The 25827-nt window shown below is 49.3% G+C and overlaps 2 protein-coding genes across 3 annotated transcripts in view; one reads left to right on the top strand and one right to left on the bottom strand.

Moving 5' to 3' along the window:
* Positions 1–14451, bottom strand: part of LOC140369441 (uncharacterized) — a 38820-nt gene extending 24369 nt beyond the window's left edge. The window contains exons 1-19 of the mRNA XM_072456789.1: positions 14341–14451; positions 12257–12334; positions 11707–11805; positions 11223–11361; positions 10870–11054; positions 10568–10610; positions 10349–10491; positions 10184–10256; positions 7655–7766; positions 6171–6242; positions 5936–6082; positions 3751–3919; positions 3237–3408; positions 2333–2427; positions 2049–2152; positions 1679–1796; positions 1455–1539; positions 1283–1344; positions 1020–1167 (exon numbers count right to left, since the gene is read on the bottom strand). Coding sequence (XP_072312890.1) covers positions 1020–1167; positions 1283–1344; positions 1455–1539; positions 1679–1796; positions 2049–2152; positions 2333–2427; positions 3237–3408; positions 3751–3919; positions 5936–6082; positions 6171–6242; positions 7655–7766; positions 10184–10256; positions 10349–10491; positions 10568–10610; positions 10870–11054; positions 11223–11361; positions 11707–11805; positions 12257–12334; positions 14341–14451 — 2155 coding nt within the window. The remainder of the gene's footprint in view (positions 1–1019; positions 1168–1282; positions 1345–1454; positions 1540–1678; positions 1797–2048; positions 2153–2332; positions 2428–3236; positions 3409–3750; positions 3920–5935; positions 6083–6170; positions 6243–7654; positions 7767–10183; positions 10257–10348; positions 10492–10567; positions 10611–10869; positions 11055–11222; positions 11362–11706; positions 11806–12256; positions 12335–14340) is intronic.
* Positions 14452–16396: 1945 nt separating this feature from the next.
* Positions 16397–25646, top strand: bbs1 (Bardet-Biedl syndrome 1). 2 transcript variants are annotated; one of them, XM_072456472.1, is made up of 8 exons: positions 16397–16504; positions 16745–16922; positions 22155–22355; positions 23136–23318; positions 23504–23635; positions 24235–24341; positions 24446–24566; positions 24742–25646. In XM_072456472.1, the coding sequence occupies exons 2-8, from the start codon at positions 16752–16754 to the stop codon at positions 25570–25572; spliced, it is 1746 nt and encodes a 581-aa protein (XP_072312573.1). In that variant the 5' UTR covers positions 16397–16504; positions 16745–16751; the 3' UTR covers positions 25573–25646. The 2 variants fall into 2 exon arrangements, with proteins under 2 accessions (XP_072312573.1, XP_072312574.1); XM_072456473.1 differs by having other exon boundaries at positions 16409–16498.
* The last annotated feature ends 181 nt before the right edge of the window (positions 25647–25827 follow it).

Below are 25827 nucleotides of genomic sequence, written 5' to 3'. Positions count from 1 at the left end.
GCCAGAGTCAGGACTAAACATGGAGCGGCCTCCTGCTGGTGCCAGAGTCAGGACTAAACATGGAGCGGCCTCCTGCTGGTGCCAGAGTCAGGACTAAAGATGGAGCGGCCTCCCGCTGGTGCCGGAGTCAGGACTAAACATGGACCGGCCTCCTGCTGGGGCCAGAGTCAGGACTAAACATGGACCGGCCTCCTGCTGGTGCCAGAGTCAGGACTAAACATGGAGCGGCCTCCTGCTGGTGCCAGAGTCAGGACTAAACATGGAGCGGCCTCCTGCTGGTGCCAGAGTCAGGACTAAACATGGACCGGCCTCCTGCTGGTGCCAGAGTCAGGACTAAACATGGAGCGGCCTCCTGCTGGTGCCAGAGTCAGGACTAAACATGGAGCGGCCTCCTGCTGGTGCCAGAGTCAGGACTAAAGATGGAGCGGCCTCCTGCTGGTGCCAGAGTCAGGACTAAACATGGAGCGGCCTCCTGCTGGTGCCAGAGTCAGGACTAAACATGGAGCGGCCTCCTGCTGGTGCCAGAGTCAGGACTAAAGATGGAGCGGCCTCCCGCTGGTGCCGGAGTCAGGACTAAACATGGACCGGCCTCCTGCTGGTGCCAGAGTTAGGACTAAACATGGAGCGGCCTCCTGCTGGTGCCAGAGTCAGGACTAAAGATGGAGCGGCCTCCTGCTGGTGCCAGAGTCAGGACTAAAGATGGAGCGGCCTCCTGCTGGTGCCAGAGTCAGGACTAAACATGGAGCGGCCTCCTGCTGGTGCCAGAGTCAGGACTAAACATGGAGCGGCCTCCTGCTGGTGCCAGAGTCAGGACTAAAGATGGAGCGGCCTCCCGCTGGTGCCGGAGTCAGGACTAAACATGGACCGGCCTCCTGCTGGTGCCAGAGTTAGGACTAAACATGGAGCGGCCTCCTGCTGGTGCCAGAGTCAGGACTAAAGATGGAGCGGCCTCCTGCTGGTGCCAGAGTCAGGACTAAAGATGGAGCGGCCTCCTGCTGGTGTATTCTGGGAGTTCTCACCTCTCTTTTTGGCTGGTGCTGTATCGCCGTCACAGGAGCTTCTCGGTCGTTTCTTCTCTCTGGTTTCTGCTCCTTCCTCACTTCCTCGTCTCAGACATGAACACTTCGGTTGGAGCGGCATCAGTTCAGCCTGAACAGACACAGAGCGCTGCAACGGCAGGAAAACAAACATGAATCATCTCTTTATTCTTCTTCTTCAGTTTACAATTGACACATGATCTATAAAGCTCTGTATGAGGAGCAACTTCAGGTGTGAGTCTCACCTGTCGAGCCTCCTCCAGCTGCTCCAGTGTCTCCTGCTTCTGCACACGCAGCCTCTGCAGCTCTGAGACCAAGAAATGTGAGTGTGAGAAGCTCTGCAGACCTCTGGAGTTCAAACTGTAGATATAACTCTAACATGAGCACATAAATGTGAGTGTGAGAAGCTCTGCAGACCTCTGGAGTTCTCCTGCTGCTCTGGGATCCTCTCCAGGTCCTGAGCACTGATGATGCTCTCCAACACGGCTCCCTGCTCTGGGTCCTGCACAAACAGTCTTTTTTTAGGACAAATACTCAGCAAAATGTTGAGCACAGAACACTTTTTATCTGGAGATATACATTATATTGATTAAGATCAAATATACATCTGAGAAGCTTCAGCCTCTTTGTTGCCAACAGACCTGATCATGTGACTCCAGGACAGACAGATCTACAGTTCTATGGACCAGGTTCTTCAGGATCTCCACTCGTTTTTCTGCTCGTTCCTCCAGGATCTCTCGCTCTTTCTCCAGACGCTCACTGAAGACACCATCAAGCAGAGCGACACCATCAAGCAGAGCGACACCATCAAGCAGAGCGACACCATCAAGCGACTGGAGAACAGCTGTACTTTTGTTTGTCAGACGAAACGGACTCGAAAACACAAAGACATTATGAAATACAAACCTGCTTCACCTGTAGTATTTGTCCATGTGGTTGTAGTAACAGAAGTATTTAGCTGTAGTATTTGTAGTAACAGAAGTATTTAGCTGTAGTAACAGAAGTATTTACCTGTAGTCCTTCTCCATCTTGTTGAAGAGCTCCATAAACTCGGTGCTGACTTCTTCTCTGATCTGAGCCTCCAGTACAAGCCTCAGCGCCGCCTCTCGTTCCCCCTGAGGACAACAAACACTCTCAAGTACACAAAGTACTGCAGATGGATTCAAAACAGGGTTGTTTTGAAATACAAGACATTTTGACTTTCATCTTCAAGTCATTTTCAATCTGCTGACCTGGCCTGACATTTGACATGGTGACATACTTCTGACGGGTTTAGAAGTGTCAAAGTGTCAAACCTGTTTCTCCTCCACAGTCGTGTCTCCTGCAGATGCCTCCAGAACTGTGCCGTCCATCTCAGTCTCCTCCAGATCCTCCTCGTCCTCGCTCAGCTCTGGAAACAGGAGAATACACTTTCATGTACAAAGAAACTGGATGAACGTTGTGTTCCTCGCAGCACAAGTACTGAAACCTCCAAAAGCAAAATGCACAAGATGCGATTCATGTTCAAATTCTGAACACGGTGAACCTCAACCTTCTACAGACCCAGATAACTTTAGGACCTGAACATTGTGTGCACTGGGTTGAATCACATACCAGTTATACACTAATATTTGTCCAAACACATGAGGTTGACTGCCCCTAGTGAATATATGTACAAAGAAGATGACATTGTAGTCACCTGGACTGGACATCGACTCATCCAAGAGTCATTCTCAAACACCGGGCGGGACCTCCTTATAAAGTTAGGGTTTCACTTGAAACTACCCTCTTCGTTTACCATCATCCCTGTAATGGCCATCTACATCCTATTGTAAAGTGAAAACCCACTCCAGGGTTTCAAGACACCATGAACCATGACACCTGCTCAGAATCTTCTCCTCACTGTCTTTGATCGAGTGCTTTGTGTCTTTAAGATGAAGCTGCACGACGCTCTGTGGTCCTGAACTCCAGTGTCTGACGTGCTGATAGAGCCTCTGGTGCAGTGACTCTTTAGTCTCTGTACAGCTCTTTATAATTTTCAAAACCCTTACGAAATGTTCCTGAAACCCTGGAGTGGGAGGCGCCCAGGGTTCTGATAATCAGGTCCTGTTAGAATGTGGCCAAATTCAATTCAATTTATTTTTGAAAGGCTCAAGATCACAACAGCAGTTGCCTCTTCAGTCGATCCACCCACAGCCCACAGCGTCCCTGGTGCCCTACCATGGTCCTCAGTCTCCAGCACGTCCTCCAGGCTTCGCTCCCAGGCCACCAGAGAACTCTTTCTGCCTCTGAACCTGCGGGTTTCTGCCTCATCGATGAACAGAGACAAATCCATCGCCGCTCTGTTAGGAGCAACGTCCAGTGGAGGAGGACGAGTGTTCAGGACCACCACCTGAAGAAGAGAGAAGCATCAGAGCAACGTCCAGAGGAGGACGAGTGGTCAGGACCAGCACCTGAAGAAGAGAGAAGGATCAGAGCAACGTCCAGAGGAGGACGAGTGTTCAGGACCACCACCTGAAGAAGAGAGAAGCATCAGAGCAACGTCCAGAGGAGGACGAGTGGTCAGGACCACCACCTGAAGAAGAGAGTCCAGTGTGTCACAGTTGAGCTGGAATGTCTTTAGGTTGAAAGGAGCAGTGGACCAGGTCTGAGCTTGGATCCTGGTCAGAGAACCAGTGGGGAACACAGAGAGAACATGCAGTAGAAAGAGTAGAAGTGTCAGTATCATCAGTACCTTCTGTGCCAGAGCAGAGAACTTGAGCACGTTCAGCGTCTCGTCGAAACACGAGGAGCTCTGGTTGATGTTGACGACCATGGCTACTTTTCCTGCCACAGATCCACAGAAGAAGAACTGCAGGAAGTGAGTGAGTTTGGACTCTCGGAATGGAACATGCTGCTGTAACCTGAAGAGAACCATGAGAAGAACCAAATGAGAACCAGATGAGACAAGAACGGAAGGAATAGAACCTACGAGGAGCGAGAAGCAACCAACCATCAAGTGTTCAATGTCCAAACCGTTCTTTCTACTGAACATCAAGACTTTTGAAACACATTTGAACCTGAAGCTTATGATGAATATTATGAATAAAGTGTTTGATTGAAAAATTATTCTTTTTTGGGAGTTTGATTTAATAATGTCTCCGTCTTTGTTACAAAAGTGTTTTAGAGTCGTTTAGTCCAGACAAACTCAAAATCAACTTTAGAGGTAAAATATCAACTTACAAAAAAATTCTACGACTCGTTATCGATACAAACTAAACAAGTTCCTCATTTCTGCAGTAGCATCTGCAGTAGAGTGTAGTATCTGCAGTAGCATCTGCAGTAGAGTGTAGTATCTGCAGTAGCATCTGCAGTAGTATGTAGTATCTGCAGTAGCATCTGCAGTAGTATGTAGTATCGGCAGTAGCATCTGCAGTAGAGTGTAGTATCTGCAGTAGTATGTAGTATCTGCTGTAGCATCTGCAGTAGTATGTAGTATCGGCAGTAGCATCTGCAGTAGAGTGTAGTATCTGCAGTAGTATGTAGTATCTGTTGTAGTAGTATGTAGTATCTGCTGTAGTATCTGCTGTAGTATCTGCTGTAGTATCTGCTGTAGTATCTGCAGTAGTATCTGCAGTAGTATGTAGTATCTGCAGTAGTATCTGCAGTAGTATGTAGTATCTGCTGTAGCATCTGCAGTAGTATGTAGTATCGGCAGTAGCATCTGCAGTAGAGTGTAGTATCTGCAGTAGTATGTAGTATCTGCTGTAGTAGTATGTAGTATCTGCTGTAGTATCTGCTGTAGTATCTGCTGTAGTATCTGCTGTAGTATCTGCTGTAGTATCTGCAGTAGTATCTGCAGTAGTATGTAGTATCTGCAGTAGTATCTGCAGTAGTATGTAGTATCTGCAGTAGTATGTAGTATTTGCAGTAGTATTGCAGTAGTCGTACTTACCAACCAACACGCCGTTGGTTGGTCCTAATGGCTAGTATCTGCAGTAGTATCTGCAGTAGTATGTAGTATTTGCAGTAGTATTGCAGTAGTCTTACTTGGCGTGTTGGTTGGTCCTCATGGCTAGTATCTGCAGTAGTATCTGCAGTAGTATGTAGTATTTGCAGTAGTATTGCAGTAGTCGTACTTGGCGTGTTGGTTGGTCCTCATGGCTAGTATCTGCAGTAGTATCTGCAGTAGTATGTAGTATTTGCAGTAGTATTGCAGTAGTCTTACTTGGCGTGTTGGTTGGTCCTCATGGCTAGTATCTGCAGTAGTATCTGCAGTAGTATGTAGTATTTGCAGTAGTATTGCAGTAGTCGTACTTGGCGTGTTGGTTGGTCCTCATGGCTAGTATCTGCAGTAGTATCTGCAGTAGTATGTAGTATTTGCAGTAGTATTGCAGTAGTCGTACTTGGCGTGTTGGTTGGTACTCATGGCTAGTATCTGCAGTAGTATCTGCAGTAGTATGTAGTATTTGCAGTAGTATTGCAGTAGTCGTACTTGGCGTGTTGGTTGGTCCTCATGGCTAGTATCTGCAGTAGTATCTGCAGTAGTATGTAGTATTTGCAGTAGTATTGCAGTAGTCGTACTTGGCGTGTTGGTTGGTCCTCATGGCTAGTATCTGCAGTAGTATCTGCAGTAGTATGTAGTATTTGCAGTAGTATTGCAGTAGTCGTACTTGGCGTGTTGGTTGGTCCTCATGGCTAGTATCTGCAGTAGTATCTGCAGTAGTATGTAGTATTTGCAGTAGTATTGCAGTAGTCGTACTTGGCGTGTTGGTTGGTACTCATGGCTAGTATCTGCAGTAGTATCTGCAGTAGTATGTAGTATTTGCAGTAGTATTGCAGTAGTCGTACTTGGCGTGTTGGTTGGTCCTCATGGCTAGTATCTGCAGTAGTATCTGCAGTAGTATGTAGTATTTGCAGTAGTATTGCAGTAGTCGTACTTGGCGTGTTGGTTGGTCCTCATGGCGCTGATGCATTTTCCCAGAGTGAATAAAGAGTTGTTGATGTTTCCAGCCTCTTTGAGTCGATTTCCAGTGTTTTGTGTGCGAGAACAACGCTCGGATCCAGCCAGGTCACAGAGGGCCAACCTGGGACAAAGCAGGACAAAGCAGGACAAAGAGGGTTAGAATACTGTTACAGTTTTGAGCTGAACAAGACAGACGGAGGAAAACTCACTCGCTGATGCTCAGGACTCGAGGAACTCCAGCATCATCGATCTTCATCAGTCTAATGCTGAATATACTGTGACTGAACACGTTAAGAGTTACACGGGGTGAGAACAGTTACACGGGGTGAGAACAGTTACACGGGGTGAGAACAGTTACACGGGGTGAGAACAGTTACACGGGTAAGAACAGTTACACGGGGTGAGAACAGTTACACGGGGTGAGAACAGTTACACGGGGTGAGAACAGTTACGGGGTGAGAACAGTTACACGGGGTGAGAACAGTTACACGGGGTGAGAACAGTTACACGGGGTAAGAACAGTTACACGGGGTAAGAACAGTTACACGGGGTGAGAACAGTTACACGGGGTAAGAACAGTTACGGGGTGAGAACAGTTACGGGGTGAGAACAGTTACGGGGTAAGAACAGTTACACGGGGTGAGAACAGTTACACGGGGTGAGAACAGTTACACAGGGTGAGAACAGTTACACAGGGTAAGAACAGTTACGGAGTAAGAACAGTTACGGGGTAAGAACAGTTACGGGGTAAGAACAGTTACACGGGGTAAGAACAGTTACACAGGGTAAGAACAGTTACGGGGTAAGAACAGTTACGGGGTAAGAACAGTTACACGGTGTAAGAACAGTTACGGGGTGAGAACAGTTACGGGGTAAGAACAGTTACACGGGGTAAGAACAGTTACACGGGGTAAGAACAGTTACACGGGGTAAGAACAGTTACACGGGGTAAGAACAGTTACACGGGGTAAGAACAGTTACACGGGGTGAGAACAGTTACACGGGGTGAGAACAGTTACGGGGTGAGAACAGTTACACGGGGTGAGAACAGTTACGGGGTGAGAACAGTTACACGGGGTGAGAACAGTTACACGGGGTGAGAACAGTTACACGGGGTGAGAACAGTTACGGGGTGAGAACAGTTACGGGGTGAGAACAGTTACACGGGGTGAGAACAGTTACACGGGGTGAGAACAGTTACACGGGGTGAGAACAGTTACACGGGGTGAGAACAGTTACACGGGGTGAGAACAGTTACGGGGTGAGAACAGTTACACGGGGTGAGAACAGTTACACGGGGTGAGAACAGTTACACGGGGTGAGAACAGTTACACGGGGTGAGAACAGTTACACGGGGTGAGAACAGTTACACGGGGTGAGAACAGTTACGGGGTGAGAACAGTTACACGGGGTGAGAACAGTTACACGGGGTGAGAACAGTTACACGGGGTGAGAACAGTTACACGGGGTGAGAACAGTTACGGGGTGAGAACAGTTACGGGGTGAGAACAGTTACACGGGGTGAGAACAGTTACACGGGGTGAGAACAGTTACACGGGGTGAGAACAGTTACACGGGGTGAGAACAGTTACACGGGGTGAGAACAGTTACACGGGGTGAGAACAGTTACGGGGTGAGAACAGTTACACGGGGTGAGAACATTTACGGGGTGAGAACAGTGTGTGTTCTGAACCTTCTGCTGCTGAGCTGGTTCAGTCGTGTGGAGGACATGCTCTGGTTCTTCTTCCCGATCTTCATGACTCTGTACGCCTCATCAGAGCTGCTCACCTGGACCCAGCGCAGATCTGCAACCATCAACCACACGTGTGTTCAGACCATCAACCACACGTGTGTTCAGACCATCAACCACACGTGTGTTCAAACCATCAACCACACGTGTGTTCAAACCATCAACCACACGCGTGTTCAGACCATCAACCACACGCGTGTTCAGACCATCAACCACACGCGTGTTCAGACCATCAACCACACGCGTGTTCAGACCATCAACCACACGCGTGTTCAAACCATCAACCACACGCGTGTTCAAACCATCAACCACACGCGTGTTCAGACCATCAACCACACGCGTGTTCAGACCATCAACCACACGCGTGTTCAGACCATCAACCACACGCGTGTTCAGACCATCAACCACACGCGTGTTCAGACCATCAACCACACGCGTGTTCAGACCATCAACCACACGCGTGTTCAGACCATCAACCACACGCGTGTTCAGACCATCAACCACACGCGTGTTCAGACCATCAACCACACGCGTGTTCAAACCATCAACCACACGCGTGTTCAGACCATCAACCACACGCGTGTTCAGACCATCAACCACACGCGTGTTCAGACCATCAACCACACGCGTGTTCAGACCATCAACCACACGCGTGTTCAAACCATCAACCACACGCGTGTTCAGACCATCAACCACACGCGTGTTCAGACCATCAACCACACGCGTGTTCAAACCATCAACCACACGCGTGTTCAGACCATCAACCACACGCGTGTTCAGACCATCAACCACACGCGTGTTCAGACCATCAACCACACGCGTGTTCAAACCATCAACCACACGCGTGTTCAAACCATCAACCACACGCGTGTTCAGACCATCAACCACACGCGTGTTCAGACCATCAACCACACGTGTGTTCAGACCATCAACCACACGTGTGTTCAGACCATCAACCACACGTGTGTTCAGACCATCAACCACACGTGTGTTCAGACCATCAACCACACGTGTGTTCAGACCATCAACCACACGTGTGTTCAGACCATCAACCACACGTGTGTTCAGACCATCAACCACACGTGTGTTCAGACCATCAACCACACGTGTGTTCAAACCATCAACCACACGCGTGTTCAAACCATCAACCACACGCGTGTTCAAACCATCAACCACACGCGTGTTCAGACCATCAACCACACGTGTGTTCAGACCATCAACCACACGCGTGTTCAAACCATCAACCACACGCGTGTTCAAACCATCAACCACACGCGTGTTCAAACCATCAACCACACGTGTGTTCAAACCATCAACCACACGTGTGTTCAAACCATCAACCACACGTGTGTTCAAACCATCAACCACACGTGTGTTCAAACCATCAACCACACGTGTGTTCAGACCATCAACCACACGTGTGTTCAGACCATCAACCACACGCGTGTTCAGACCATCAACCACACGCGTGTTCAGACCATCAACCACACGCGTGTTCAAACCATCAACCACACGCGTGTTCAAACCATCAACCACACGCGTGTTCAGACCATCAACCACACGCGTGTTCAGACCATCAACCACACGCGTGTTCAGACCATCAACCACACGCGTGTTCAAACCATCAACCACACGCGTGTTCAAACCATCAACCACACGTGTGTTCAAACCATCAACCACACGTGTGTTCAAACCATCAACCACACGTGTGTTCAGACCATCAACCACACGTGTGTTCAGACCATCAACCACACGTGTGTTCAGACCATCAACCACACGTGTGTTCAGACCATCAACCACACGTGTGTTCAGACCATCAACCACACGTGTGTTCAGACCATCAACCACACGTGTGTTCAGACCATCAACCACACGTGTGTTCAGACCATCAACCACACGTGTGTTCAGACCATCAACCACACGTGTGTTCAGACCATCAACCACACGTGTGTTCAGACCATCAACCACACGTGTGTTCAGACCATCAACCACACGTGTGTTCAGACCATCAACCACACGTGTGTTCAGACCATCAACCACACGTGTGTTCAGACCATCAACCACACGTGTGTTCAGACCATCAACCACACGCGTGTTCAGACCATCAACCACACGCGTGTTCAAACCATCAACCACACGCGTGTTCAAACCATCAACCACACGCGTGTTCAAACCATCAACCACACGTGTGTTCAAACCATCAACCACACGTGTGTTCAAACCATCAACCACACGTGTGTTCAAACCATCAACCACACGTGTGTTCAGACCATCAACCACACGTGTGTTCAAACCATCAACCACACGCGTGTTCAAACCATCAACCACACGTGTGTTCAAACCATCAACCACACGTGTGTTCAAACCATCAACCACACGTGTGTTCAAACCATCAACCACACGTGTGTTCAGACCATCAACCACACGTGTGTTCAAACCATCAACCACACGTGTGTTTAAATGAATTCGCACCTTTGATGAAGGAGTTTCCCTTCACGTCCTGAGACAAACGCAGAACTGTCCTTTTCTGATGTCCATTTGGAACCTGAACACAGCACGGGTTAGTTAAAGAGCACAGGTTAGTTAGCTCGGGTTAGTTAGCTCGGGTTAGTTAGCTTGGGTTAGGGTGTGACTCACGTGCTCCAGCAGGTCGTGGATGTTGTCGTTGTAGATCTCACAGAATGAAACCCAAACACAGAACTTGACGGTGTCGTCCACGTCCAGAACAAAGGAGCTGTTTTCAGAGGAGCTGCTGAGGCCGGAGTCCGACACGTTTGAACCTTAAACACATCCAAACATTTAAACTTACACAGTCATGAACTAATGACCCAAATGTAGAGAAACAGAAGAACAAACCATCGAGAAACATGGACTTCCCTGAGGTCAGACTTTTGTCCGTCTGTGGAGAGAACACAGAGTCTGTGAAGGACGGAGCCAAGACAACACGGTCAAAACGCCACATTTTGTTTCAGAAAAACAGACAAAAAAAGTGTTATTTTTTCCCCTCCTTGAACAGACACCTGAACGTGCTGGAGGGGTTTGAGCGCCCGAATGATCCCAGGAGCCATGTTGTCGGGGGCTTTAAGCCCCTAGTCGGGTCTCTTCTTTAGATAACGATCAAACCCTTTTGGTGTTTCCAGAGTGTGAGGGTGTGGTACCTCTTTGAGCATCTTCAGGAGCGTCCTCTTGGTGGCGCTCTCCAGGTTCTGCTGTTCTGGAGTCAGTCTGGTGTAGTCTCTGCAGCGATGAGGCTTCAGGTCACAGCCAGAGTACAGTCTCCCTTCAATACTGTTAAATATGACGGCCAAAGAGCGAGGAAGGAGACCAGAGTCATGGTCTGGACCTGCAGAGACCAGAGATCAGAGATCAGGGATCAGGGATCAGAGACCAGAGACCAGAGACCAGAGACCAGAGACCAGAGACCAGAGACCAGAGACCAGAGACCAGAGACCAGAGACCAGAGACCAGAGTCATGATCTGGACCAGGACCAGAATCTGGACATGGACTGACCGAGGAAAGTGAAGGTCTTGCCAGCGTTGGTGACTCCGTAAGTGAAGACTAGACAGTTTCCACCATCGAGAACGTCACGAACGAGAGAACGAACTGAACCATTGAAGACATTCCTCTGAGACGCGTCCGGACCAAACACCTGAAGAGGGAGACACAGGTGAGAGACAGGTGCGAGAGACAGGTGCGAGAGACAGGTGCGAGACACAGGCGAGAGACACAGGCGCAAGACACAGGCGCGAGACACAGGCGAGAGACACAAGCGAGAGACACAAGCGAGAGACACAAGCGAGAGACACAGGTGCGAGACACAGGTGCGAGACACAGGCCAGAGACACAGGCTCGAGACAGGCGAGAGGCAGCGAGACACAGGCAAAAGACAGGCGAGACACAGGCGAGAGACACAGGCGAGACACAGGCGAGAGACACAGGCGAGAGACAGCAGGAGGAAATGTCTGGGGAGAAGCCTTACCCTGTGAAGCCTTACCTGGGTGAAGGTGAACCTTTGTGCTGTTTGTGGCAGAGACTTGATGCTTCGTGGAGCTTTGAGGGTCACAGAGTTTGGAGCTTCTAAAGTCACACAGTCCTGAACACACAGAAGCAAACATACAGACAGCAGCACGAGTATCTGTAGTAGCAACGCTAGTATCTGTAGTAGCAACGCTAGTATCTGTAGTAGCAACGCTAGTATCTGTAGTAGCAGCGCTAGTATCTGTAGTAGCAGCGCTAGTATCTGTAGTAGCAGCGCTAGTATCTGTAGTAGCAGCACGAGTATCTGTAGTAGCAGCGCTAGTCTCTGTAGTAGCAGTACTAGTATCTGTAGTAGCAGCGCTAGTATCTGTAGTAGCAGCGCTAGTATCTGTAGTAGCAGCGCTAGTATCTGTAGTAGCAGCGCTAGTATCTGTAGTAGCAGCACGAGTATCTATAGTAGCAGCACGAGTATCTGTAGTAGCAGCGCTAGTATCTGTAGTAGCAGCGCTAGTATCTGTAGTAGCAGTACTAGTATCTAGTATCTAGTAAAAGTACAAGTGCTGTACCTGAGGATCTCCACTGTCACTCTCAGCAGAAGTAAATGGTCGAATCCTCAGATAAACCTGCAGAGACTGATGAGAGTCCTGAGGAGCACAAACAGGACTTTAGTTACTTTAGAGTTAATACTGTAGTACTTTAGTACCCGAGTGGGCAGTATGTAAGTGTAGTACTTTAGTACCTGCGTGGGCAGTAAGTGTAGTACTGTAGTACCTGCGTGGGCAGTATGTGTAGTACTGTAGTACCTGCGTGGGCAGTATGTGTAGTACTGTAGTACTTGCGTGGGCAGTAAGTGTAGTACTGTAGTACCTGCGTGGGCAGTAAGTGTAGTACTGTAGTACCTGCGTGGGCAGTATGTGTAGTACTGTAGTACTTGCGTGGGCAGTAAGTGTAGTACTGTAGTACCTGCGTGGGCAGTAAGTGTAGTACTGTAGTACCTGCGTGGGCAGTATGTGTAGTACTGTAGTACCTGCGTGGGCAGTATGTGTAGTACTGTAGTACTTGCGTGGGCAGTATGTGTAGTACTGTAGTACCTGCGTGGGCAGTAAGTGTAGTACTGTAGTACCTGCGTGGGCAGTAAGTGTAGTACTGTAGTACCTGCGTGGGCAGTATGTGTAGTACTGTAGTACCTGCGTGGGCAGTAAGTGTAGTACTGTAGTACCTGCGTGGGCAGTATGTGTAGTACTGTAAAGGCAGTATGTGTAGTACTGTAGTACCTGCGTGGGCAGTATGTGTAGTACTGTAGTACCTGCGTGGGCAGTATGTGTAGTACTGTAGTACCTGCGTGGGCAGTATGTGTAGTACTGTAGTACCTGCGTGGGCAGTATGTGTAGTACTGTAGTACTTGCGTGGGCAGTATGTGTAGTACTGTAGTACCTGCGTGGGCAGTATGTGTAGTACTGTAGTACCTGCGTGGGCAGTATGTGTAGTACTGTAGTACCTGCGTGGGCAGTATGTGTAGTACTGTAGTACCTGCGTGGGCAGTATGTGTAGTACTGTAGTACCTGCGTGGGCAGTAAGTGTAGTACTGTAGTACCTGCGTGGGCAGTATGTGTAGTACTGTAGTACCTGCGTGGGCAGTATGTGTAGTACTGTAGTACCTGCGTGGGCAGTAAGTGTAGTACTGTAGTACCTGCGTGGGCAGTATGTGTAGTACTGTAGTACCTGCGTGGGCAGTATGTGTAGTACTGTAGTACTTGCGTGGGCAGTAAGTGTAGTACTGTAGTACCTGCGTGGGCAGTAAGTGTAGTACTGTAGTACCTGCGTGGGCAGTATGTGTAGTACTGTAGTACCTGCGTGGGCAGTATGTGTAGTACTGTAGTACTTGCGTGGGCAGTAAGTGTAGTACTGTAGTACCTGCGTGGGCAGTATGTGTAGTACTGTAGTACCTGCGTGGGCAGTATGTGTAGTACTGTAGTACCTGCGTGGGCAGTATGTGTAGTACTGTAGTACCTGCGTGGGCAGTATGTGTAGTACTGTAGTACCTGCGTGGGCAGTATGTGTAGTACTGTAGTACCTGCGTGGGCAGTATGTGTAGTACTGTAGTACCTGCGTGGGCAGTAAGTGTAGTACTGTAGTACTTGCGTGGGCAGTAAGTGTAGTACTGTAGTACCTGCGTGGGCAGTAAGTGTAGTACTGTAGTACCTGCGTGGGCAGTATGTGTAGTACTGTAGTACCTGCGTGGGCAGTATGTGTAGTACTGTAGTACCTGCGTGGGCAGTATGTGTAGTACTGTAGTACCTGCGTGGGCAGTATGTGTAGTACTGTAGTACCTGCGTGGGCAGTATGTGTAGTACTGTAGTACCTGCGTGGGCAGTATGTGTAGTACTTTAGTACCTGCGTGGGCAGTATGTGTAGTACTGTAGTACCTGCGTGGGCAGTATGTGTAGTACTGTAGTACCTGCGTGGGCAGTATGTGTAGTACTGTAGTACTTGCGTGGGCAGTAAGTGTAGTACTGTAGTACCTGCGTGGGCAGTATGTGTAGTACTGTAGTACCTGCGTGGGCAGTATGTGTAGTACTGTAGTACCTGCGTGGGCAGTATGTGTAGTACTGTAGTACCTGCGTGGGCAGTATGTGTAGTACTGTAGTACCTGCGTGGGTAGTATGTCCAGAGCACAGAAGTCCCTCAGCAGGTCCTTCTTCAGGTCCTCCACCTGCACTGGTCCCACTCGCTCTGGTTTGCTCCATGACGACTGCATCATCTTCAAACTGGAACATTCAAATGTCATTATTTTTGTCATGATCCATGTTCAACTATTATTTCTATTTAAAATGTAGACTTCTAAACAAATGAAGGTTTAAACCTGTGACTGAAGATTCTAGAGAGAATATTTATGAATAAAGAGTTTGATTGATGAAAATAAGAAAGTTTATTATTTTTTGACATTTGTATTTAATCATGTCTTTGTTATAAAAGCTCTTTTTGTCTGTGTTTGAGTCGGTTTAGTCCAAACATCACATTAGACACTTCTACTTCATTAGTGGATTATATGTGAGGAGTTATTCTGGACAACTGTATTACGAGTAACAGCAATACTGCAGAATACTCCAGAATACTTTTAAAGAAGATTTAAAAACACTGCAGAGGCAGGAGTCTATGATACAAGAGATTTAAATCAGAGTTGAAAGATTTTACTGGAAAGACAGGAATTAACAATCTCAGCTGTAACAGCGTTGAAATAGGAGGTGCAGGACACTCTGTCCCCTGCAGGACACTCTGTCCCCTGCAGGACACTCTGTCCGCTCTGGAGAGCAGCTTCAGTGAGAGACTGATCCACCCTCGATGTGTGAAGGAAAGGTTCCGTAGGTCTTTCCTTCTGCTGCTGTCAGACTTTATAACAAACACTGTTAGTACTGAACACTCGCAATACTGACCTAACCTAATACTGATGTGCAATTCTGTCATATATGCAATTACTGTTGTGATTCATGTGCAATTCATGTGCTGTCGTGACACATATTCATGTGCAATTACTGTCGTGATCACATGCAATGGTATTTATTTATTACTTATTTGTCTATGGGAGTTTTTATTTATAGGAGATCTTCCACTGAAAGTGTTTTTCAGACTTACTATAAGTGATCTGTTCTTCTGGATCTGCCTCTGTATCTTCCTGCGTTGCACCAATGAAATTTCCCCATGTGGGACAATAAAGGAATATCTTATCTTATCTTATCTTTTTTAAAACTGATTTACAAAATTGAACATGAACTTTTGAGAAAATTCATAAATCAAAACAATAGATTAGAAGTTTAGTCATGTTTTTATTTAGATGAATTGTAACTTAATTCAACAAAATTGCTATTACACAGTAAATACAAATTACATAATCATTCTACTCCATTTCTAGAGAAAACAGTGCGATAGTTCACATAAAATATATCTTATTTAACTTTAAAAGTTGTTGTTAGCATTAGCCACAGTTAGCTCTCGTTTAAATGTTTGTCCGCTTACGGAGTCTAAAGTGATTCGTGGCGGTGAATGCTTTAGTGGAGACGTGTCCACGGACGTGAATAACGTGTCGTGACGATGTGACTCACCGTAGAGCGCGTTATTCCACAAAATAAACTGATTAAAAACATTAAAAACAGAGAAACAAGGGCCGTTCGTGCGCCGTCGCGGTCTTCTTTTTAAACTGCGAGACACGCGCGGGCCAATCACACAGCGACCTGAAGGTCACGTCATAATCTCGCGAGACAACAAGATCGCCTGCAAAAAGATGAACGCAAAATAAACAACAACAACAACGACAACGCGACAACGCGACAACAAAGCCACGTTAGCATCATTTGAATGATGATTATAATTAGTTTTAAATAAATGTGGAAACGTAGGTAATAATAGTGTTGGGAAACATTCCTCGAATGCCAGTGTACTTTAATTATTAAATAATTTAGTGTAATATTACTCTTTATCTTGTCACAAAGGCAGCTAGCACATTAAGAAGAGTAGTTTAGCGTAAAAAGTAGTAAAACAACAGATAAAAGATGAAACTACACGGTCGCAGTTTGAGCACGTCATCACCCAGCGCCTGTCAGCAGCATCAGGTCGGCTTTAGTGGATGTTGTGGATTATGTTCGTCTCCAGGGTTACGGTTAGCGTCATTAGCCTTCACAGCTCCGCTTTATGGAAACATGGATCTGTTTATTCAAATGATCTAACCGTGTTTGACTGAAATAGGACGTTTATTCTGTCGTAAAAGACGAAGTCTTCCGCGGTAGAGCTGGTCGAGCGGACGCGTTGCCTTGGTAACGGTGAGAACAAAACCTAAACGAGGATTAATTAGCTTCATTTTTTTTAAATTCAGATTGTCATTAATTTCCACACTAGAGATGTATGAAAAGTGAAATTTGTGGATAAAACATGACAGTATGTCCAAAATGTAATTTATCCCATCGTGACAAACTGTTCAGACCCGGTTTAGATCCGGTTCAGACCCGGTTTAGATCCGGTTTAGATCTGGTTTAGATCTGACCTCTGACCTTCTGTCTCAGGTTCAGGATGTCAGACTCAGGGTCCAGTCCGTGGTTAGAGGCGCACTCTGACCCCGTTGCTGGTCTGAACACGCTCTCGTCTTGCATGGACCTGGCTGACCTCAGTGGAGATGGAGAGAACTGTCTGGTAGTGGCAGATCTGGGCTCGTCCTCCAGTGGCTCTGGGATGAAGCTCAAGGTAACACTTCCTCCTGACCCCAACACAAACCGGACACTTCCTCCCTGACCCCAACACAAACCGGACACTTCCTCCTGAACCCAACACAAACGGGACACTTCCTCCTGACCCCAACACAAACAGGACACTTCCTCCCTGACCCCAACACAAACAGGACACTTCCTCCCTGACCCCAACACAAACAGGACACTTCCTCCTGAACCCAACACAAACAGGACACTTCCTCCCTGACCCCAACACAAACAGGACACTTCCTCCCTGACCCCAACACAAACAGGACACTTCCTCCTGAACCCAACACAAACAGGACACTTCCTCCCTGACCCCAACACAAACAGGACACTTCCTCCCTGACCCCAACACAAACAGGACACTTCCTCCTGAACCCAACACAAACAGGACACTTCCTCCCTGACCCCAACACAAACAGGACACTTCCTCCCTGACCCCAACACAAACAGGACACTTCCTCCTGAACCCAACACAAACAGGACACTTCCTCCCTGACCCCAACACAAACAGGACACTTCCTCCCTGACCCCAACACAAACAGGACACTTCCTCCCTGACCCCAACACAAACAGGACACTTCCTCCCTGACCCCAACACAAACAGGATGTGGTGATTCTCATTGGACATGTTCACCACAGAGACTGGATTTACTCCAAAATGTTCAAGTTATAAGACAAACAGTTCCATTCCTGAGTCCGCTCTCCTGGACCTTCTCTCCTCATTTTAGATGTTTCCTCAGGATGTTTCCTCAGGATGTTTCCTCAGGATGTTTCCTCAGGATGTTTCCTCAGGATGTGGTGATGTTTCCTCAGGATGTGGTGCTGTTTCCTCAGGATGTGGTGCTGTTTCCTCAGGATGTGGTGATGTTTCCTCAGGATGTGGTGCTGTTTCCTCAGGATGTGGTGATGTTTCCTCAGGATGTGGTGATGTTTCCTCAGGATGTTTCCTCAGGATGTGGTGATGTTTCCTCAGGATGTGGTGATGTTTCCTCAGGATGTGGTGCTGTTTCCTCAGGATGTGGTGCTCTTTCCTCAGGATGTGGTGCTCTTTCCTCAGGATGTGGTGCTGTTTCCTCAGGATGTTTCCTCAGGATGTGGTGCTCTTTCCTCAGGATGTGGTGCTGTTTCCTCAGGATGTGGTGCTCTTCCTCAGGATGTGGTGCTGTTTCCTCAGGATGTGGTGATGTTTCCTCAGGATGTGGTGATGTTTCCTCAGGATGTGGTGATGTTTCCTCAGGATGTGGTGATGTTTCCTCAGGATGTGGTGATGTTTCCTCAGGATGTGGTGATGTTTCCTCAGGATGTGGTGCTCTTTCCTCAGGATGTGGTGCTCTTTCCTCAGGATGTGGTGCTGTTTCCTCAGGATGTTTCCTCAGGATGTGGTGCTCTTCCTCAGGATGTGGTGCTGTTTCCTCAGGATGTTTCCTCAGGATGTTTCCTCGGGATGTGGTGATGTTTCCTCAGGATGTGGTGATGTTTCCTCAGGATGTGGTGCTCTTTCCTCAGGATGTGGTGCTCTTTCCTCAGGATGTGGTGCTGTTTCCTCAGGATGTTTCCTCAGGATGTGGTGCTCTTCCTCAGGATGTGGTGCTGTTTCCTCAGGATGTTTCCTCAGGATGTTTCCTCGGGATGTGGTGATGTTTCCTCAGGATGTTTTCTCAGGATGTGGTGCTGTTTCCTCAGAATGTTTCCTCAGGATGTGGTGATGTTTCCTCAGGATGTGGTGATGTTTCCTCAGGATGTTTCCTCAGGATGTTTCCTCAGGATGTTTCCTCAGGATGTGGTGCTCTTTCCTCAGGATGTGGTGCTCTTTCCTCAGGATGTGGTGCTCTTTCCTCAGGATGTGGTGCTGTTTCCTCAGGATGTTTCCTCAGGATGTGGTGCTCTTCCTCAGGATGTGGTGCTGTTTCCTCAGGATGTTTCCTCAGGATGTTTCCTCGGGATGTGGTGATGTTTCCTCAGGATGTTTTCTCAGGATGTGGTGCTGTTTCCTCAGAATGTTTCCTCAGGATGTGGTGATGTTTCCTCAGGATGTGGTGATGTTTCCTCAGGATGTTTCCTCAGGATGTTTCCTCAGGATGTTTCCTCAGGATGTGGTGCTCTTTCCTCAGGATGTGGTGCTCTTTCCTCAGGATGTGGTGCTCTTTCCTCAGGATGTTTCCTCAGGATGTGGTGATGTTTCCTCAGGATGTGGTGCTGTTTCCTCAGGATGTTTCCTCAGGATGTGGTGCTCTTTCCTCAGGATGTGGTGCTCTTTCCTCAGGATGTGGTGCTGTTTCCTCAGGATGTTTCCTCAGGATGTGGTGATGTTTCCTCAGGATGTGGTGATGTTTCCTCAGGATGTTTCCTCAGGATGTTTCCTCAGGATGTTTCCTCAGGATGTTTCCTCAGGATGTGGTGCTCTTTCCTCAGGATGTGGTGCTCTTTCCTCAGGATGTGGTGCTCTTTCCTCAGGATGTGGTGCTGTTTCCTCAGGATGTGGTGCTCTTTCCTCAGGATGTGGTGCTGTTTCCTCAGGATGTTTCCTCAGGATGTGGTGTTGTTTCCTCAGGATGTTTCCTCAGGATGTGGTGCTGTTTCCTCAGGATGTGGTGCTGTTTCCTCAGGATGTGGTGCTGTTTCCTCAGGATGTTTCCTCAGGATGTGATGCTCTTTCCTCTGGATGTGGTGATGTTTCCTCAGGATGTTTCCTCAGGATGTGGTGATGTTTCCTCAGGATGTTTCCTCAGGATGTGGTGCTGTTTCCTCAGGATGTGGTGCTGTTTCCTCAGGATGTGGTGCTGTTTCCTCAGGATGTGGTGCTGTTTCCTCAGGATGTGATGCTCTTTCCTCTGGATGTGGTGATGTTTCCTCAGGATGTTTCCTCAGGATGTGGTGATGTTTCCTCAGGATGTTTCCTCAGGATGTGGTGCTGTTTCCTCAGGATGTTTCCTCAGGATGTGGTGCTCTTTCCTCAGGATGTGGTGCTGTTTCCTCAGGATGTGGTGCTCTTCCTCAGGATGTGGTGATGTTTCCTCAGGATGTGGTGATGTTTCCTCAGGATGTGGTGATGTTTCCTCAGGATGTGGTGATGTTTCCTCAGGATGTGGTGATGTTTCCTCAGGATGTGGTGATGTTTCCTCAGGATGTGGTGCTCTTTCCTCAGGATGTGGTGCTCTTTCCTCAGGATGTGGTGCTGTTTCCTCAGGATGTTTCCTCAGGATGTGGTGCTCTTCCTCAGGATGTGGTGCTGTTTCCTCAGGATGTTTCCTCAGGATGTTTCCTCGGGATGTGGTGATGTTTCCTCAGGATGTGGTGATGTTTCCTCAGGATGTGGTGCTCTTTCCTCAGGATGTGGTGCTCTTTCCTCAGGATGTGGTGCTGTTTCCTCAGGATGTTTCCTCAGGATGTGGTGCTCTTCCTCAGGATGTGGTGCTGTTTCCTCAGGATGTTTCCTCAGGATGTTTCCTCGGGATGTGGTGATGTTTCCTCAGGATGTTTTCTCAGGATGTGGTGCTGTTTCCTCAGAATGTTTCCTCAGGATGTGGTGATGTTTCCTCAGGATGTGGTGATGTTTCCTCAGGATGTTTCCTCAGGATGTTTCCTCAGGATGTTTCCTCAGGATGTGGTGCTCTTTCCTCAGGATGTGGTGCTCTTTCCTCAGGATGTGGTGCTCTTTCCTCAGGATGTGGTGCTGTTTCCTCAGGATGTTTCCTCAGGATGTGGTGCTCTTCCTCAGGATGTGGTGCTGTTTCCTCAGGATGTTTCCTCAGGATGTTTCCTCGGGATGTGGTGATGTTTCCTCAGGATGTTTTCTCAGGATGTGGTGCTGTTTCCTCAGAATGTTTCCTCAGGATGTGGTGATGTTTCCTCAGGATGTGGTGATGTTTCCTCAGGATGTTTCCTCAGGATGTTTCCTCAGGATGTTTCCTCAGGATGTGGTGCTCTTTCCTCAGGATGTGGTGCTCTTTCCTCAGGATGTGGTGCTCTTTCCTCAGGATGTTTCCTCAGGATGTGGTGATGTTTCCTCAGGATGTGGTGCTGTTTCCTCAGGATGTTTCCTCAGGATGTGGTGCTCTTTCCTCAGGATGTGGTGCTCTTTCCTCAGGATGTGGTGCTGTTTCCTCAGGATGTTTCCTCAGGATGTGGTGATGTTTCCTCAGGATGTGGTGATGTTTCCTCAGGATGTTTCCTCAGGATGTTTCCTCAGGATGTTTCCTCAGGATGTTTCCTCAGGATGTGGTGCTCTTTCCTCAGGATGTGGTGCTCTTTCCTCAGGATGTGGTGCTCTTTCCTCAGGATGTGGTGCTGTTTCCTCAGGATGTGGTGCTCTTTCCTCAGGATGTGGTGCTGTTTCCTCAGGATGTTTCCTCAGGATGTGGTGTTGTTTCCTCAGGATGTTTCCTCAGGATGTGGTGCTGTTTCCTCAGGATGTGGTGCTGTTTCCTCAGGATGTGGTGCTGTTTCCTCAGGATGTTTCCTCAGGATGTGATGCTCTTTCCTCTGGATGTGGTGATGTTTCCTCAGGATGTTTCCTCAGGATGTGGTGATGTTTCCTCAGGATGTTTCCTCAGGATGTGGTGCTGTTTCCTCAGGATGTGGTGCTGTTTCCTCAGGATGTGGTGCTGTTTCCTCAGGATGTGGTGCTGTTTCCTCAGGATGTGATGCTCTTTCCTCTGGATGTGGTGATGTTTCCTCAGGATGTTTCCTCAGGATGTGGTGATGTTTCCTCAGGATGTTTCCTCAGGATGTGGTGATGTTTCCTCAGGATGTTTCCTCAGGATGTGGTGCTGTTTCCTCAGGATGTGGTGCTGTTTCCTCAGGATGTTTCCTCAGGATGTGGTGCTGTTTCCTCAGGATGTGGTGCTGTTTCCTCAGGATGTTTCCTCAGGATGTGATGCTCTTTCCTCTGGATGTGGTGATGTTTCCTCAGGATGTTTCCTCAGGATGTGGTGATGTTTCCTCAGGATGTTTCCTCAGGATGTGGTGCTGTTTCCTCAGGATGTTTCCTCAGGATGTGGTGATGTTTCCTCAGGATGTTTCCTCAGGATGTGGTGCTGTTTCCTCAGGATGTGGTGATGTTTCCTCAGGATGTGGTGCTGTTTCCTCAGGATGTGGTGCTCTTTCCTCAGGATGTGGTGCTCTTTCCTCAGGATGTGGTGCTGTTTCCTCAGGATGTTTCCTCAGGATGTGGTGCTGTTTCCTCAGGATGTTTCCTCAGGATGTGGTGATGTTTCCTCAGGTGTTCCGTGGCACGTCTCTGGTCAGCGAGTCTTCTCTGTTAGATCTTCCCTCGGCTCTTGTGGCCTTCTTCATGGACCTAAACGAGCCCAGAGTTCCAGCGCTGGCCGTCGCCTCTGGACCTTGTGTTTACGTCTACAAGAACCTCAGACCTTACTTCAAGTTCACTCTGCCAGGACTGGAAGTGGACCCTCTGGAGCAGGTCAGGAGAGGAGGAGAGGAGGAGAGGAGGAGAGAAGAAGAGAGGAGGAGGAGAGAGGAGAAGAAGAGAGGAGGAGGAGAGAGGAGAGAGGAGAGAAGAGAGGAGGAGAGAGGAGAGGAGAGAAGAGAGGAGGAGAGAGGAGAAGAGAGGAGGAGAGAGGAGGTGGAGAGGAGGAGAGAGGAGAAGAGAGGAGAAGAGAGGAGGAGAGAGGAGGAGAGGAGGTGGAGAGGAGGAGAGAGGAGAAGAGAGGAGGAGGAGGAGGAGAGAGGAGAGAGGAGGAGAGAGGAGAAGAGAGGAGGAGAAGAAGAGAGGAGGAGGAGAGAGGAGGAGAAGAAGAGAGGAGAGAGGAGAGAGGAGCAGGGAGGAGGAGAGGAGAGAAGAGAGGAGAGGAGAGAAGGAGAGGAGGAGAGAGGAGGAGAGAGGAGGTGGAGAGGAGGAGAGAGGAGAGGAGGGGAGAGGAGAAGAGAGGAGGTGGAGAGAGGAGAAGAAGAGAGGAGGAGGAGAGAGGAAGAGGGAGGAGGAGAGAGGAGGAGAGGAGAGGAGGAGGGAGGAGGAGGGAGGAGGAGAGAAGAGAGGAGAAGAGAGAAGAGAGGAGGGAGGAGCCACCTTCACCTCCTTCAGTCGCCTTCACCTCCTTCTGCCACCTTTACCTCCTTCACCTCCTTCACCGCTTTCAGCCGACTTCAATTCTATTGTTAGTTGCAGGTCAGTTCTCCTCTCTTTGTTTGTTTGATTGGCTCTCCTCCTCCTCCTCCTCCTCCTCCTCTGATTGGTTGACAGGAGGTGTGGCAGCAGGTGCGTTCGGGGCAGATCGACCCTCAGACGCTGAAGGAGCTGCTGGAGGGCATCAGGAGTAAATCAGAGCTGCCTCTGTCCCAACGCTCACTCAGGTTCCTCTCCCTGGAACCAGACGCCATGGAGGAGTTTGTGACGCTGCACCAGGGACAGCCAATCAGGAGACAGGTAACTCCCACTGCAGCCAATCAGGAGACAGGTAACTCCCACTGCAGCCAATCAGGAGACAGGTAACTCCCACTGCAGCCAATCAGGAGACAGGTAACTCCCACTGCAGCCAATCAGGAGACAGGTAACTCCCACTGCAGCCAATCAGGAGACAGGTTCTAACAGTGTAGTAACCGTGGTTTCAGACGGTGATCACCTGCATGTCGACTCTGAAGAAGAGCACGGCCGACGAGGACGGAGTCAGCTGTTTAGTGATCGGAACAGAGTCCTGCGAGCTCTACGTCCTGGACCCCGAGGCTTTTATCATTCTGACCAAGGTAAAAGAGCTCTAAAGTGACCCAGACCCAGACCCAGAGCTCTAAAGTGAACCTGACCCAGACCCAGAGCTCTAAAGTGAACCTGACCCAGACCCAGAGCTCTAAAGTGAACCTGACCCAGACCCAGAGCTCTAAAGTGAACCTGACCCAGACCCAGAGCTCTAAAGTGAACCTGACCCAGACCCAGAGCTCTAAAGTGAACCTGACCCAGAGCTCTAAAGTGACCCTGACCCAGACCCAGAGCTCTGAAGTGACCCTGACCCAGAGCTCTAAAGTGACCCAGACCCAGACCCAGAGCTCTAAAGTGACCCTGACCCAGACCCAGAGCTCTAAAGTGACCCAGACCCAGACCCAGAGCTCTAAAGTGACCCAGACCCAGACCCAGAGCTCTAAAGTGAACCTGACCCAGAGCTCTAAAGTGAACCTGACCCAGAGCTCTAAAGTGAACCTGACCCAGAGCTCTAAAGTGAACCTGACCCAGAGCTCTAAAGTGACCCTGACCCAGAGCTCTGAAGTGACCCTGACCCAGAGCTCTAAAGTGACCCAGACCCAGACCCAGAGCTCTAAAGTGAAGGTGTCAAACCTCCCGTGTGTCTCAGATGTGTCTGCCGGCGCCCCCTGTGGTCATGGACGTGAGTGGTCAGTTCGATGTGGAGTACAGGGTCACTGTCGCCTGTCGAGACGGGAAAGTCTACATCATGCGCAGGTCAGATCATATTTATTACTCATAACTCTGAGGTTCTGTATGTTCTCTCTCTGTGAGGAGCTCTCTTCTCACTGTGGGTGTTGCATGTTCTCTCTCTTCCTCAGAGACTGTGACAGGCCTAAACACTGTGTGGAGCTCTCTTCTCATGTGGTGGGTTTGGTTCGCGTGGGGAAGACGGTGATCGTCGGCTGCAGTGATCAGACGCTGCAGGGATTCACTCAGAAGGTCAGAATACTGTTACTACAAGTACAAGTACAAGTACAGTTTACCTTCAGTGGGTCCACACCTGGACACACACAAGTATCTCTCTATTTACAGGGGCCCTAACACTGTGGTGAGGCCCCCATCACAGCTCCAGGGGCCCCTCTCTCTTTAATAACAATGTCTCTCTGTGTTTCAGGGAAAGCGCCTGTGGTCCGTCCCCCTCCCGGCCCCTGTCACGGCCATGGCCCCCATGCGTCTGTCCTCCAGGGGCCTCTCTGGGCTCCTGGTGGCCCTCGGCTCCTGTGAGCTTCGCTTGTATCAGGATCAGTTCGTCTTAAACTCAGAGAAAACTCCGGAGCCCGTGGTGGCGCTCGCCTTCGGTCGCTACGGCCGTGAGGACGGCACGGTCGTCATGGCGACGCAAGGCGGGGCCCTGCTGGTACGGATCCTGCGGCGCACAGCGTCTCTGCAGAGAGAGGAGCGGGCTGGGCCCCCGGGGGCCCAGAGCGTGCGTCTGAACGTACCGAAGAAGAGTCAGCTGTTTGTGGACCAGACCCTGAGAGAGAGAGAGCAGGGGCCCCTGATGCACGGGGCCTTTCACAGGGACCTGCTGCGCACCAGGCTGAGGGCCGCTCAGGCCTACAGAGGGGCCCTGGAGGCCTCTGCGGGGGCCACTCACCAGGGGCCCCTGAAGCTGCACGCAGCTGTACAGGGCCTGGGGCCCCGCTTCACTCTCACTCTGTTCGTGCTGAACGCAGGGGCCCTTCGACCAATCACAGGCTTGTGTGTGTGCGTGCTCTATGACCCCGCCCACTACACTGTAGCCCCACCCCTGATGAGGCTCCCCCTGCTGGCCCCTGGAGTCACCTACGCCCTGAGCACACGAGTGTCCTGCAGCGGCCCCGGGGCCCTGTGTGACACTATCAAAGTCTGTGTGCTGCAGGAGGGGCCCGGGGCCTCGGGGACCCCCATGCTGACGGCACACATCAACATGCCTCTGTCTGAGGCTCCGGGGCCCCTGTGCTGATGAGGGGCCCCTGTGCTGATGAGGGGCCCCAATGATGAGGCCCTTAAATCCTCTTTTTTTTTTCTCTGTCATTTTAGGAGCACATGGGGACAGCATTAGCATTAGCGTTAGCATTAGCATTAGCATTAGCGCCTGGAGCAGCTCCTCGGAGGCTGTAAAATATCAAGACCAAATGTTCAAATAAAGTAGGTGGAAATTAAAACTAATGAATGTGTAAAGTGATTAAGAATTATAAATGTTAATTTCACTTTTTAT

This window comes from Eucyclogobius newberryi, unplaced genomic scaffold (genome assembly GCF_026437365.1).
Source record: "Eucyclogobius newberryi isolate DKJ021-1_F unplaced genomic scaffold, fEucNew1.0.hap1 SCAF_20, whole genome shotgun sequence".
Taxonomy (NCBI): Eukaryota; Metazoa; Chordata; class Actinopteri; order Gobiiformes; family Gobiidae; genus Eucyclogobius; species Eucyclogobius newberryi.
This window is presented reverse-complemented; position numbering and strand designations above follow the sequence as displayed.